This window comes from Zeus faber, assembly GCF_960531495.2.
Source record: "Zeus faber genome assembly, chromosome: 8".
NCBI classification, from domain to species: Eukaryota; Metazoa; Chordata; class Actinopteri; order Zeiformes; family Zeidae; genus Zeus; species Zeus faber.
In genome coordinates, this window is record NC_137195.1 from 27,874,493 (window position 1) to 27,888,277 (window position 13,785).

A 13,785-nucleotide genomic window follows, 5' to 3' on the forward strand; every position below is an offset into this window, starting at 1 on the left:
AGCACCTCAAAGTTCATCAACAAATATCCGATTTTCACTATTGTGTGTTGTTTAAACCGACTATTGGGTTGTTTTGCGCCACGGCTCAACCAAAAAACAGCGTATCAGCATCCAGTTTACCACTCTGCTCTCAACCACGCCATATGGTCCTGGTGGAGGGCAATGTGCTGATGCTCTGCGTGGAGCTCTTGCTCCGGGAAAATCTGCATCTCCCAATGAGCACCATTTGCAATGGAATGGGCCAGTTTTTGGCAGGCCTTGGCGGAAGCCCCTGGTGATGGCGTAGGAAGTCTTTCCCTCCTCCCGCCGTGTGAGCGCTCTTTGGTTGGCACGGTGTCCGGTCCCTCCCGAAGCGGGATGGGGAGGAATGAAAACAAACAAACAAACATGCAAAATAAAACCGACGATAAACTGGTGACACTGGGGCTCGGTGCTGCGGAGGAGCAGAACCCAAGCCCGGGAGATGCAGTCTGCTTTTGTTTTTCCTGTCCAGTTGTTGACGGGGACGTGTGAGGAGAGAGAATTTCATCTCAAGGGAGTCGTCGCTTGTTTGAACTATCAACCGGAGTTCATGAAGATCAGGATTTTTCTGCAGTTTGCCTTTTCAAATATAACTTTCCAACTAACGCCGCAAGTGTCTCCGGGACCTCAGACAAAAGACCTCAGACAACGAGTCTAAATCCTATTTTTCACTTTCGATTTTCTTAACCCTTTTTTTCCTCAGCATACGCGACATGTTGACCACTCGTGCACGGAGAGGTTGAAGAGCACTTTTGAGGCTTCTGCAGCGGCCGGAACCCGAATCCCCCGCCCCCCCCTCCAGGGCGGCAGGGGCGGAAGATGGGGAACACTGCGACCAAGTTCCGCAAGGCACTCCTCAACGGGGACGAGGTCCTGGCCTGCCAGCTGTACGAGAGCAACCTCCAGTTCAAGGAGGCTCTGGACCCCAATGCCACGTACGGAGAGCCCTACCAGCACAACACGCCCCTCCACTACGCCGCCCGGCATGCCATGACGCGGCTACTCAGGTCAGGAAACCAGGAAAAAAACACACAGACACACTGTCACACAGCTAATAACATCCCTAACAGTGTGTGGCTTCATTGTTTTTCAGTTTTGATGAAACAAAAACTGACTAAGCAACATGTGTTTCTTACCTCAATATGAGTCTGTATACTGGCAATCACATCAATTTTACCAGAAGCTTTGTATTAGAGCTAATAAATTTCTCCACTGACTTCAATTGCTTTCATAGCCCCTAAAAAAAAACCTATAAAGTCGCTCAAAACCTCCCATGCTAGGACGCTAGGCTACCCATATCATTGAAGGGGCTCATTCAACCTGCCTATCTGTATTGGCGTTACGGCTACCATATAGCAGACCTGCCAACCTGCGCGCATTTTGTGTAGCAACCATGCAATTCTGGGTCAAAATACGCAAAGGTACGAAATGCCAGCTGAGACTACGCAAAAAAAAAATATATATATATTATAATTATTGTAATTAAATTACGGAAAACAGTCAATCAATACAAAACAATACTGTACATTTATTAAGTATTTAAACTACATCCACTGATAAACAGCGCAGCTGTACTTTTTTATCCACGATAACACTGCATTGCTGAGGTAAAATGAGATGTGGGGGAGTAATAATCAAGCACAAAAATGTTACCGTAATGTTAACATATAAAAAGTGAGAAGCACCGATTGTTTGGCCGGTTACCGGAGTTGGCCGTTTTTTAGTTTGATAAGCCATGACCGGTGACCGGCCAATCAGTGTCAGATATCAGATATAACCAATTCTGTACCGGTCAAATTTACAGCCCGACAACAATTTACAATTATTAATGATATTTTGGAATGGCAAGTACCATAGTGTGTGTGTGTGTGTGTGTGTGTGTGTGTGTGTGTGTGTGTGTGTGTGTGTGTGTGTGTGTGTGTGTGTGTGTGTGTGTGTGTGTGTGTGTGTGTGTATATATATATATTCTTATATATATAAGAATACTTGCACTTTTAAGTGCAAATAAACCTTATATAGAAAAGACTTTCAATTGAAGTTTGACCTGGACATTTTCGTGTTAGTTATATCTTGTGTCCAGTTACAGGTTGCTTTGTACTGAAACGTGGTGACAGTCCCATATTCTATTTTATTGGAACTCAGTTACTGTTCCATGTTGCATTTATTTTATTGGAACTCAGGAACAGTTTTATGTTCTATTATTGTTCCGTCGTGAATTACGAACAATATTCAACACAGTGTCAAAATCAGCAATCTCACTATTGTTGTAACTGAAAATTGCAGCGGTGGTCCACGTGATCAGATCACGTGATGTATTTGTCATTGACGTACAGCAGATGTACCCAATGAGACCAAATGATGAGAAAATGTGATTTCTCCTATCACGGATATAAAGCCAAAATGATCGGCCAACAATGTAAAAGACATTTAATAGTCAATGTTTTATTATGAACATACAATTGAATGAAATTATAAATCGCCCCAAATCAGAATCGGAAGGTCAGACTTAAAAAATCAGAAATCGAAGAGGCCAAGAAAATTGCAAAGTGTGCTCTAGTTGGTAAACATGTTCGATAACTTTACAAGATGATGCATTTCAAGGGATATATCCTAATGAGATAAATTTGTATATACTGTATAGTTAGCCGTAGGAACTCTCATACCATGTGATCAGCCTCGTTACGAGATGGCTACAGTGTGAATAACTGATGCAGTCATTTTGCTGCAGTATCTCAAACACAGATACTCCCTGTTACACTATTGCGGTACTCAAAACATTTTCCTAAGGTTGGTAGGTCTGATATAGGTCCCAATCACCTGTGTTGTTGAGACTGTAAACAAAACTAGCTGGTGGAGCTATACTTGTATTTGTGAAAACAGTGGTGGACATAGGGCTGGGTTAAAGAAACTGACACTCTGAGACAATTAAATTCTATTGTTTCAGTTCTGTAATATCAATACTTTGTTTTCAAAGTTCTGCAACCATTTTCCTCTTCAATTAAATTCCACCATAGTCACAAACAAATTTTAATATTTAGTATCTTTATTAGACTTGTTCCCTGAAATATTGATGTAATGTTTGTGATGTGATGCTTTGGACAAAGCCTCTGCTAAATGACGTAATTTAATGAACACCAGATGATGTACTGAAAATGATGTACTGCGCTTTCTTTTCTACCATTATACTCTAACCGAGACGGCAAAATCCCAACAGCCACAATGTGTGGAAACTTTACGAAGCTTGATTGCCAGTTGCGGTTTGACATCAGTTCCTGTGCGCCGTTAAGATTGCGGCATGAGTTTTCAGTCACTGAGCGTCACAGACTAAATGTGCTTCTAGTGGCCAATCCACTGGCTCTACTGGATTGTGTATTGATGGTTATCTTAATTATACACACAACCATGAATTTATATAAGGAAGTTGATAAGTTAGGAATTGACTAATTTATTTTATGGTGTCGTCTTTCTTTTTTTGTGGTTATTACTTTCGTGGTGCCCATTCATTTCTCACCTTTTGAGCTCCGTCTACAATAACATAGTGCTTCTCTCCTCGGTCAGTTAAACTGTGTTGCCGCCTCGTCACTGATGCTTCGTCTCTCTAGATGTCTCTCTGTCCCACCTGCCCCCTTCTCCACATAGCCATCTGTTAGCAGCGCAAAGGAATGTAGCATGCTGGGACAGAACAGGATGGTTCTCTGAGAGCTTCCAGCCCCCTTCCTCCCCCGCTCCCTCCCTCCACTCATCTCATTTAACTAGTGCTGGACGATTTGGGAAAATAACCTTATTGCGATTTATTTTTATTTTTTTCCGACCAGCAATAAATCATAAATCATTCTATAGTATCGGATACAGTCAACATATAAACCACTCTTTCCTGTAGGCCAGGCCTGTGTGTTATCATGAAATTAGATGAATTGATATGAATAACATTCTTTTTACAATTCAATAGTTCAATAAAGATATAACCTATCGCAGTAGAATATTCACTGGTTGATTTAACTTCAAGCCTTGTAATTGTTTGAATCTAAAAATTAACATTTACAAAATAAGCACTGTTTCAGCAGAAATGTATGCTTTTTTTTATAAAAATAGTGCGCACAGGCTCTGCCAGATGCATACACACTACACAGCGCACCGTGCCCTGTGTCTCACCGGGGGCAGCGCAGAGAGAGAGGGTGAGAGAGTCATGGAGATGCTGTCCCCATTACGCACGCTTTCATTCCATACGCACTTCTTCCATTCCATAAGGAGACGTAAAATAAATAAAAAATACACGTTGGGTGGTGTGTGGATGGGATGGTTTGAGCAGCTACACCTGACCTGGATCTAGGTGATTGGGTCAGAGTGGCTGCATACCAGTTGCTCATTGGTTGGGCTTACGAGTGGCTGGTTTAAACCCCCATCCACACACACACTCAGGATGGGAGCCCTGTCATGACAGGGCTCCTATCAGCCACCCTGACCCAATCACCTAGATCCAGGTCCGGTGTGGCTGCCCATCTACACACCACACCACAACACACTGTCCTGGTGCACCGATCACAGACACCCCGTCGCTGGCGTGCACATCGCTGACACGTGCATCTTTTGTACCTCTCCACCCCGGGGTGCCACGCTAGGTGGCTGAAACTATGCAAAAAAAAAAAAACAACAACTTTATATATAAGATGCTTGACTCTTTTTTTGAGAACTGGTTCTTGACGAGTCACTCCAGTCATTCGATTTGATTCAGTTGGTTTCATGCATGTTGAGTGAAGGAGGACTTAGTGAACGGAAGTGAGAGGAGTTGGCCATTTATTTTATTTGTTTATTTTTTGTAATGATTGCAATTTATTTGCCAAGTACCGTATAAATATAATATCTATGTATATTTGCACTTAAAGTGAAAGAGACTTTCATTTGAAGTTTGAACTACATGTTTCCATATTAGTTATATCTTGTGCCCTACTAAAACTCAGTGAGTTGCATTATACAGAAACTTGGTGGCCCATATTCAATTTTATTGGAACTCAGTGACAGTTTCATGTTCTTTTATTGTTCCATAGTAGACTTGGGCGATCATGCAAAAATCCAATCTATACGATTTTATCGGGGGTGGGTGCGTGCATATAACGTAATGTAATGTGGCAAATGCGGTCTTCGTTGTGCGTCCTGACTTTTGGGACTGACAGGTTTTTTTGGAACAGTACGGAGTAAGGATTTGGACAGTCACATAACTCAGTTCTTTTTTTTGTTTCATACATGTAGAAAACAAACAAAAATTAAGAGATGTAAAATAAAAAGACAGTCACGGGAGCTGGCGTGAACCGCTGTCTGGAGGAGAAACAAAAAAAACCTCGCTCCAGTTCTCTGAGTTAGGTTTACGTTTTTTATTTTCCATACAAGTAAGATACTAAGGAAATAAAATAAATCAAAATCTTTCTCTATCAGATTATATTATATATTTCTATATTTGAATCGCAACATTTGTATATAGAGAGGCAGGTACGTGCTGCTCTATATCTTCTTATTATCTTATCAGGCTTGCTTTTTTAAAATGTATTTTATTTTTTTAAATTAAAAAAAGAGGGGGAGAGCCTCTACCCCCTCGCTCTCTCCCATCTCTTCCTCTTCTGCCCTCTTCCCCTCTTCCTCTCTGCTCCAGTTTCAGAACACGTTGAACTAGTTACACCGTTTCAATTCTCAGATTTTTCATGGTGGATAAAAAAAAAAAAAAGAGAGTCTGTCATCAATGTCAATCGCGATCAGTGGAGTCGATCGCCGATAGACGATTTAATCGTAAATCGGCCCAAGCCTATTCCATAGTGAATAATGAACAATAATAAACAGTGTCAAAATCAACAATCTCACTATTGTGATAACTGAAAATTACAGCAGTAGTCTTGATGTGTAGCTGTCCAATCATGTGAGTGATCCTGTGATACGTACGTATACGTACGTACCGTATATGTATGTATTCTTGTCAGGCTGCAGGTCAGACTGAATAGAAAATCTAAAATAGGAACCGGCCAAGAAAATTGCAATCGGTGCATCTCTAGTTAGTAAACATTTTCGGTAACTTTACGAGATGATGAAATTCAAGGGGTATATCCTAATGAGATGAATTTGTATACTGTATATAGTGAGCTGTAGTAGCTCGCATACGATGTGATTGGCCTTGTTACGAGACGACTACGGTGTGAATAACTGATGGAGTCATTTAGCTGCAGTAACTGAAACGCCACAGAGACTCCCATTACACTATTATTGTTCACAATATTTTCCCAAGGTTGGCAGGTCTGCAGTAGTGAAATAACTCTGACCTTCCAGACTTCTTGCTCTGAAAGGATAGATGGACAGCATTTGAAAAATTACTGTATACCCCCCCCAGGTATTTCCTCCTAAGCAAGGATGGGAACCCCAACAAGCGCAACATGCACAACGAGACCTCCCTGCACCTCCTGTGCATGGGTCCCCAGATCCTGACGGCAGAAGGGGCCCTGCAGCCACGCATCTCGCGGCCGCACCAGGATGAGCGCCGCCGTGCTGACTGCCTCCAGATTATCCTGGCCTGGACCGGCGGCAAGCTAGACCAGGGCGAGTATGAGTGGGCCGACGTCAATGCCACCGATAACAAGAAGAACACCTGCTTGCACTATGCCGCCGCCTCAGGCATGAAGACCTGTGTGGAGGTCAGTGGGTGGGCCTAGAATAAGCCAGGAAGGAAAACGGCCACTGTATTTTTCTCTTGTTAGCCTTTATTTCCAACCTCATCTACGATGTCTAAACCTTCTATCTGCTCTGCCTGCTCAAAACTACCCCTCGACGAGGGGTTCTGTTAAATATTCGCAGCAACTCCACACTCTATTCAGGGTTCTTACCAGGTCCATGAAGCACTTGAAATGCTTCAATTTCATCCTCAGGAATTGGAAGTACTAGAATTCCTTGAAAAAAGCCCCTTTAGTACTAAAATGCTTGGGAAGTACTTTAAAAAATCGCTATAATTGAAAACCTGTGATACTCCCCCTGGTTTTCTTATTCAAATCGTAACATAATAAAGAAAAATCCTGAATTGCTTTTACAACATACACTCACTGAGCACTTTATTAGGCAAACACCTGTACACCTACTTATTCATGCATTTATGTAATTAGCCAATCGTGTGGCAGGCAGTGCATAAAACCTTGCAGATACTGGTCAGCTGCTTCAGTTAATGTTCACAGCAACCATCACAAAGGAGGAAAAGATGTGATCTCTGTGTTTTTGACCGTGGCATGGTTGTTGGTGCCAAATGGGCTGGTTTGAGTATTTCTGTAACTGCTGATATCCTGTGATTTTCACGCACAACAGTCTCAAGAGTTTAATTAGAATGGTGCGAAAAACAAAAAACATTGACAGGTGTGCGGACAAAACGCCTTGTTGATGAGAGATGTCAACGGAAAATGGCAAGAGTGTGTGTGTGTGTGTGTGTGTGTGTGTGTGTGTGTGTGTGTGTGTGTGTGTGTGTGTGTGTGTGTGTGTGTGTGTGTGTGTGTGTGTGTGTGTGTGTGTGTGTGTGTGTGTGTGTGTATACAGATGTGAACAAATTTGTTGGTACCCTTACAGCTCATTGAAACAATGCTTCATTCCTCCTGAAAAGTGATGATATTAAAAGCAATGTATACATCATGTATACCTGCATGCCTTTGGTATGTCATAGAGTTAAGCAAAGAAATTGTGAAAAGAGACAAGTTATTGCTAAAGAGATCAATTATATTCTAAAATGGCCTGGACAGATTTGTTGACACCCCTTAGAAAAGATTATAAATAATTGGATTATAGTGATATTTCTAACTCACTGTTTTCTTTAATTGGTATCACACATGTTTTCAATCTTATAATCAGTTATTCAACCTAATTAAATGGAGAAAAGTAGTCATTCTGCTGTTTGCTATAATCGTGTGCACCACACTGCACATTGACCATAGAATTGAAGAGAAGGATAGTGCGAATGGTAGAAACAGAGCTAAGGACAACTTCCAAAGAGGTACAAGCTGAACTCCAAGGTCAAGGTACATCAGTGTCTGATCGCGCCATCCGTCGCTCTTTGAGTGACAGTGGGCTCCATGGAAAAAGACCCAGGAGGACTCCACTTTTGAGAGAAAACATAAAAAAGCTAGACTGGAATTTGCTAAAATGCATATTGACAAGCCACAATGCTTCTGGGAGAATGTCCCTTGGACAGATGAGCCAAAACCGGAGCTTTTTGGCAAGTCACATCAGCTCTGTGTTCACAGGCAAAAAAAGGAAACTTTCAAAGAAGAGAACACCATACCTACTGTGAAACATGGAGGAGGCCCGGTTATGTTTTGGGGCTGCATATTTGTGACAAATAATCTCTTGAACTTGAACTTGGACTTTGCTGCACGGGGCGTCTGGCACGGGGCGCATTGAATCTGTGCAGGGCACAATGAAATCTCAGGACTATCAAGGCATTCTGGAGCGTAACGTACTGCCCAGTGTCAGAAAGCTCTGTCTCAGTCGCAGGTCATTGGTCCTCCAACAGGATAATGACCCAAAACACACAGCTAAAAGCAGCCAAGAATGGATAAAAACAAAACATTGGACTATTCTGAAGTGGCCTTCTATGAGTCCTGATCTGAATCCTATCGAACAACTATGGAAAGAGCTGAAACATGGAGTCTGGAGAAGGCAGCCTCCAAACAGAGACAGCTGGAGCAGTTTGCTCAGGAAGAGTGGTGCAAACTACCTGTTGACAGGTGCACAAGTCTCATTGAGAGCTACAAAAATTGCTTGATTGCAGTGATTGCCTCTAATCACTGCAATGTGTGTGTGTACACATATAATGTGTGTATATATATATATATATATATATATATATATATATATATATATATATACTGTGTGTGTGTGTGTGTATATATATATACACACATATAATGTGTATATATACTGTGTGTGTGTGTCTCTCAGTCTCACGAGTTGATTCTATATCAATATGTCGACATTTTATAAATAATGAGAATTACAAAAATATTTCATAGCTAATACAGAAATTAAGTATTTGAATACATTTGTGACATTTTCAAATTTATTCAGAACATTGAAATGATAGAATGGAATTAATATCAATCAGGCCCTTTTTGTTGTGTGTTTTTTTGGGGGTTTTTTTTTGTAACCGAAACCATCCTTTTTTTTCCCCCCTCCGCTTCCGCTCCGGGCAGTTCTTGATGCAGAGGGAGGCGGACTTGTTTGCTGAGAATGAGGACCGCGAGACCCCGTGCGACTGTGCGGAGAAGCGGCACCACCAGGACCTGGCCCTCAGCCTGGAGTCCCAGATGGTCTTCTCCCTGGCACCCGAGGCCGAGGGCATCGAGGCGGAGTACGCCGCCCTCGACCGGCGAGAGGTACAAAATGTCATAACCCCCTCCACCCAACCCTTCGACACGTTACAAGCACTACACAGCAATACTGAACTTAACCTACTATTTAACCCTCTCAGGTCGATAATCGTGCCTGCGCGATTGCAGGTAAAAAAAGTGACTTTGTTTTATAAATCTCTCTCTACCGCTGCGTGATTTTATCATATGCGCACGGCGAAAAAGTTGCCAGAAACCTTTGAATCGCGACTTTCCTTTTCGTTTTAAAATTAGGTTCGATTCGGCATTAAGTTAGACCTTGCATTTGTTCTCTCTATCAGTCTTTCCAAACCGACACCTATTTATCATGTCATGGATTTGCGGCTCCTGGATCTACATCCTTCCATTCAGATCTGATGCTGCTTTGCATAATGACGTGCGCCCTGCTATGACGCGGCCGTTGCCAAGCGCCAGTGTGAAGTGTGGATGGATTCGATAAATCATCATGTCCTGAGGCCGAGAAAGATTCAGAGAGAGAAAGACAGCATTTTGAATCGAGAATTGACCCAGCTGAGGACCTAATACCTGACGATGAGTAAGTAGCTATTTTTTTACGAGCACAAGCTAACTTTGAAATCAGTTATGCGTCTTGTACACCTTTTCGCTAACATTAGTTAGCCAGAGTGCTGGGTGGATGAGTAGCTAGCTAAGCCAGCTAGAGTCCTTTTCATGGAATCCTGTTTGCCGCAATACTGTCAAGTTAGCTAACGTTACCGGCATTACTAGCGGTAGCTACAGGGTAAAGAGATTATATTTTTCTAATGCTAGGCAAGCTTAGCATTGTACAGCACATCCAGGCGAAAGCTGAAAACAGTAGCACGCAGCCTTTATGCAGCTCTGCTCTCCTCTCCACTTAGCCCTAGCCTGTATCTTACAACCTTTTTGTTTTACTTCTGGTTACATTGACAAACACACCCGCTCCAATTTGCCACACAACAGCCACACAATCTGCCTAGACGAAGGTATGTTTCCAATGAATTTGCATTAGTGTATTGCCCTGTCCGTCCGTCCGTCCGGTTCGGTCCGTCCGGTCCATTAGCTGATGAGCTGTATGTTATATGTGGCATTCCCCTTCCAGGTGTGACAAATGTAGTCTGTAGAGATATGTCTGATGTAAATATCACATTTCCTTACACTTTTTTAAATTCATTTTTATAGTATGAGAGCACCTCGACAAGCTGCCACAGAAGATCATCTTGCACCTACACCAGCAAGCAGGCCAAGACCACATGCTCCTACTCCTATTATAGATATATACTATATATATGTGTATGTATGTATGTATATATATATATATATATATATATATATACTGTATATATATATATATATATATATATATATATATATATATATATATATATATACTGTATATATAAATATATACTGTATATATAAATATATTTTGTTCATGAATTCAAATTTTCAATCGACTTAAACGTGATTGTTGGTTCTAGAGTCGCTCTTCTCACCTATCAGCTAAAACCATTTGAGTTTTTGTATATAGTTTGTGTGATGTTTTCAATAAATCTTTCAAAACCAAAAACATCTCTTCCATTTCTGGCATTGCTCACTGTCCCCACTCCCACTAGCCTACAGCCTCATTCCTTTGTCTGAGAGTCTGACAGAGAGAGGGCCCAGCTTGCTGCAAACGACACCTCTCATGGCCCCCACCAGGGGTCATGAATTTTCAGGTCATGAGCTAATGACTCCTCTCACACCTTGGGTCAACTGAAAGTTGTGAACAGTTGTGATAAAACCTTGTTTTTACCTATTTAGACATCAGATTCCATCAACTACTTTGAATTCATTATATACCCAAGACCTTGATGAACAACTTTTGTATTGACAAAACAGTTTGTCAATGTATTCCAGTGTTTGCTATGACAACATTTCTGGCTGCAACACAAAATACAAAAACATACTCCTTATATCTTGTGTGTTTTAGATCTATCTAAAAGTGCATAATGATAGTGACCAAACTATTGATGGTATATCAATGTAGCTGTCATTTTCCTTCAAAAAGATATATCAACCACTTTGGAGTTAGAGTGTGTTAAGTTGATTGTATTTAGATAAATATCAGACCACACAAAAATCAAAAAACACTTCTCTGAATTCAGCCTGGACCTCAGAGGGTTAAATTCAACAATCTTCAGGTGGCTATGCCAAAGTTTGATCCCAAATAGTTTCTGTCTTCAATGTAGGGGTGAGAATTGCCCGGGAATCTCATGATACAATGTTATTATGATGCTCCTGATACAATAATATTAGAGATGTTCCGATACCATTTTTCTCTTCCGGTTACCGATTCCGATACAGAGTACCAATCCGATACCAATGTTTAGGGAGAGGGGAGGAATATATATATATATATATATATATATATATATATATATATATATAAAATTTATTTATATTTTTTAACAGCTCTATACTAACCCTGTATGGATATGCTATGATATGATTGCTATCATTGTTGTATGGCCTGACTCTGGTTAAACAAATATTATTCTGTTCACTAACTGCATTACGTTTTAGGAATCAGTTAGTTCAGTTAGTCTGGTTAGTCAGTTAATTAGTTAGCAATTTTGTCAGTTAGTGCTTATTGTGCATAATCTCTGGGTGTGCTGCAAAGACATTTCAATGCATATATGTATGAAAGTTTTTATATGTATCTGACAAATAAACATCTTGAATCTTGAAATACATACAGAGAATGCATGCTGTAGAACTTTATTTTATTATCTAGTTTTACAGTCAGTCATTACTAGAAAATAAAATAAATAAATAAATCAAAGAATACATTTGTTTAAAAAACTGTTAAAGTTCAGCCACTATTTAGTGAAATAAGACGATTAAAATTTCAAATTGTGCAGTAAAGTATAAACAGTAGTGCAACAGCAACTTAAAAACTAAGTAAATATAGGAATACGTCTGGCACTGTTGTGACAGTGCAGTTCTGCTTCACCTTAATGTTTGTGACTGTGTTGCTTTACCTTAATATTTGCGATAGTGTTGCTTTACGTAAATGTTTGTGACAATGTTGCTTTACCTTAATGTTTGCGACGGTCAGTCTGCTTTACGTTAATGTTTGTGACAGTGTTGCTTTACCTTAATATTTGCGATAGTGTTGCTTTACGTAAATGTTTGTGACAATGTTGCTTTACGTTAATGTGTGCAATAGTGCTGCTTTACGTTCATGTTTGTGACGGTCAGTCTGCTTTACATTAATGTTTGTGACAGTGTTGCTTTACGTTAATGTTTGCGACAGTGTTGCTTTACGTTAATGTTTGCGACAGTGTTGCTTTACGCTAATGTTTGTGACGGTCAGTCTGCTTTACATTAATGTTTGCGACAGTGTTGCTTTACGTTAATGTTTGCGACAGTGTTGCTTTACGTTAATGTTTGCGACAGTGTTGCTTTACGTTAATGTTTGCGACAGTGTTGCTTTACGCTAATGTTTGTGACTGTCTGCTTTATGTGACTGCTTTTCTGTTGTGAACTGTTGATTAAATGGTGTAAGCTCCGACTACAGTTCCGGCAGCAGTCTCCATTATTAAACAACAATCATCACGTGATAAATTACATGATATTGGATCGGTGCATAGATTTACCATACTCACCGATACCTGATCCAGCATTTTTAGATGTATCGGAGGCATTTCTGATACTGATATCGGTACAACTCCAGATAATATTGCAATTCTTTACATTTTGCAATGTACAACATATTGTGATGAACCTGGTTTCGATTATTTCATCTCAGATTTCTTATTCCGTATATATGTGTATCAAGACATAGAATAAATTGTGCTACTAAAATTACACTTGTATACCTGGCCAAGTAATAGTAGTTTTTATACATTTTGACTGAAAAAAATACAATTTCAAAACACTTTCTCTTGGGCTACTTCATTATTCGTTTCCCCCAGTATTTGAGAAGTTTAGCGGTACATAAGCATCATAGAAAGCACTGTCTTCGCCATCATGTAGCAGCATATATGGTTATTGTGTGACATTTTCATCATTCAATTATGTCCAACAAATAATGTTGAAAAAATATTTACTCATAATATTTTCCAAACTTTCTAAAAACTTGTATAGCATTCATATCATACTACAAGGTTCTTACAAAGTCCTTGGGATGCTTGAAGTGCTTGAATTTCCCTACTGGAATACTTTGGAAAATAGTACCTGTGTGCTAATAGTGCTGAAGTGCTTAACATATTTTTATATATTTTTCCAAAATCTTGTTTTTTCTCTGGTAGTAGGTCTATTTCTTCTTGGGCTGAACTCTGGAAATGACATAGATAATGCCAAGGAAATTTTAATTTAATCATACATGGTTGGAAATATACTTAAT

General features: G+C 40.2%; 1 protein-coding gene across 1 annotated transcript in view; it reads left to right on the top strand.

The window, feature by feature from the left end:
- The first annotated feature begins 805 nt into the window (after positions 1-805).
- The window catches only part of LOC307233687 (ankyrin repeat and IBR domain-containing protein 1-like), a 54,940-nt gene continuing 41,960 nt past the window's right edge, over positions 806-13,785 (top strand). Inside the window, exons 1-3 of the mRNA XM_080005069.1 lie at positions 806-1,028; positions 6,392-6,692; positions 9,225-9,407. Coding sequence (XP_079861195.1) covers positions 841-1,028; positions 6,392-6,692; positions 9,225-9,407 — 672 coding nt within the window. The 5' untranslated portion in view covers positions 806-840. The remainder of the gene's footprint in view (positions 1,029-6,391; positions 6,693-9,224; positions 9,408-13,785) is intronic.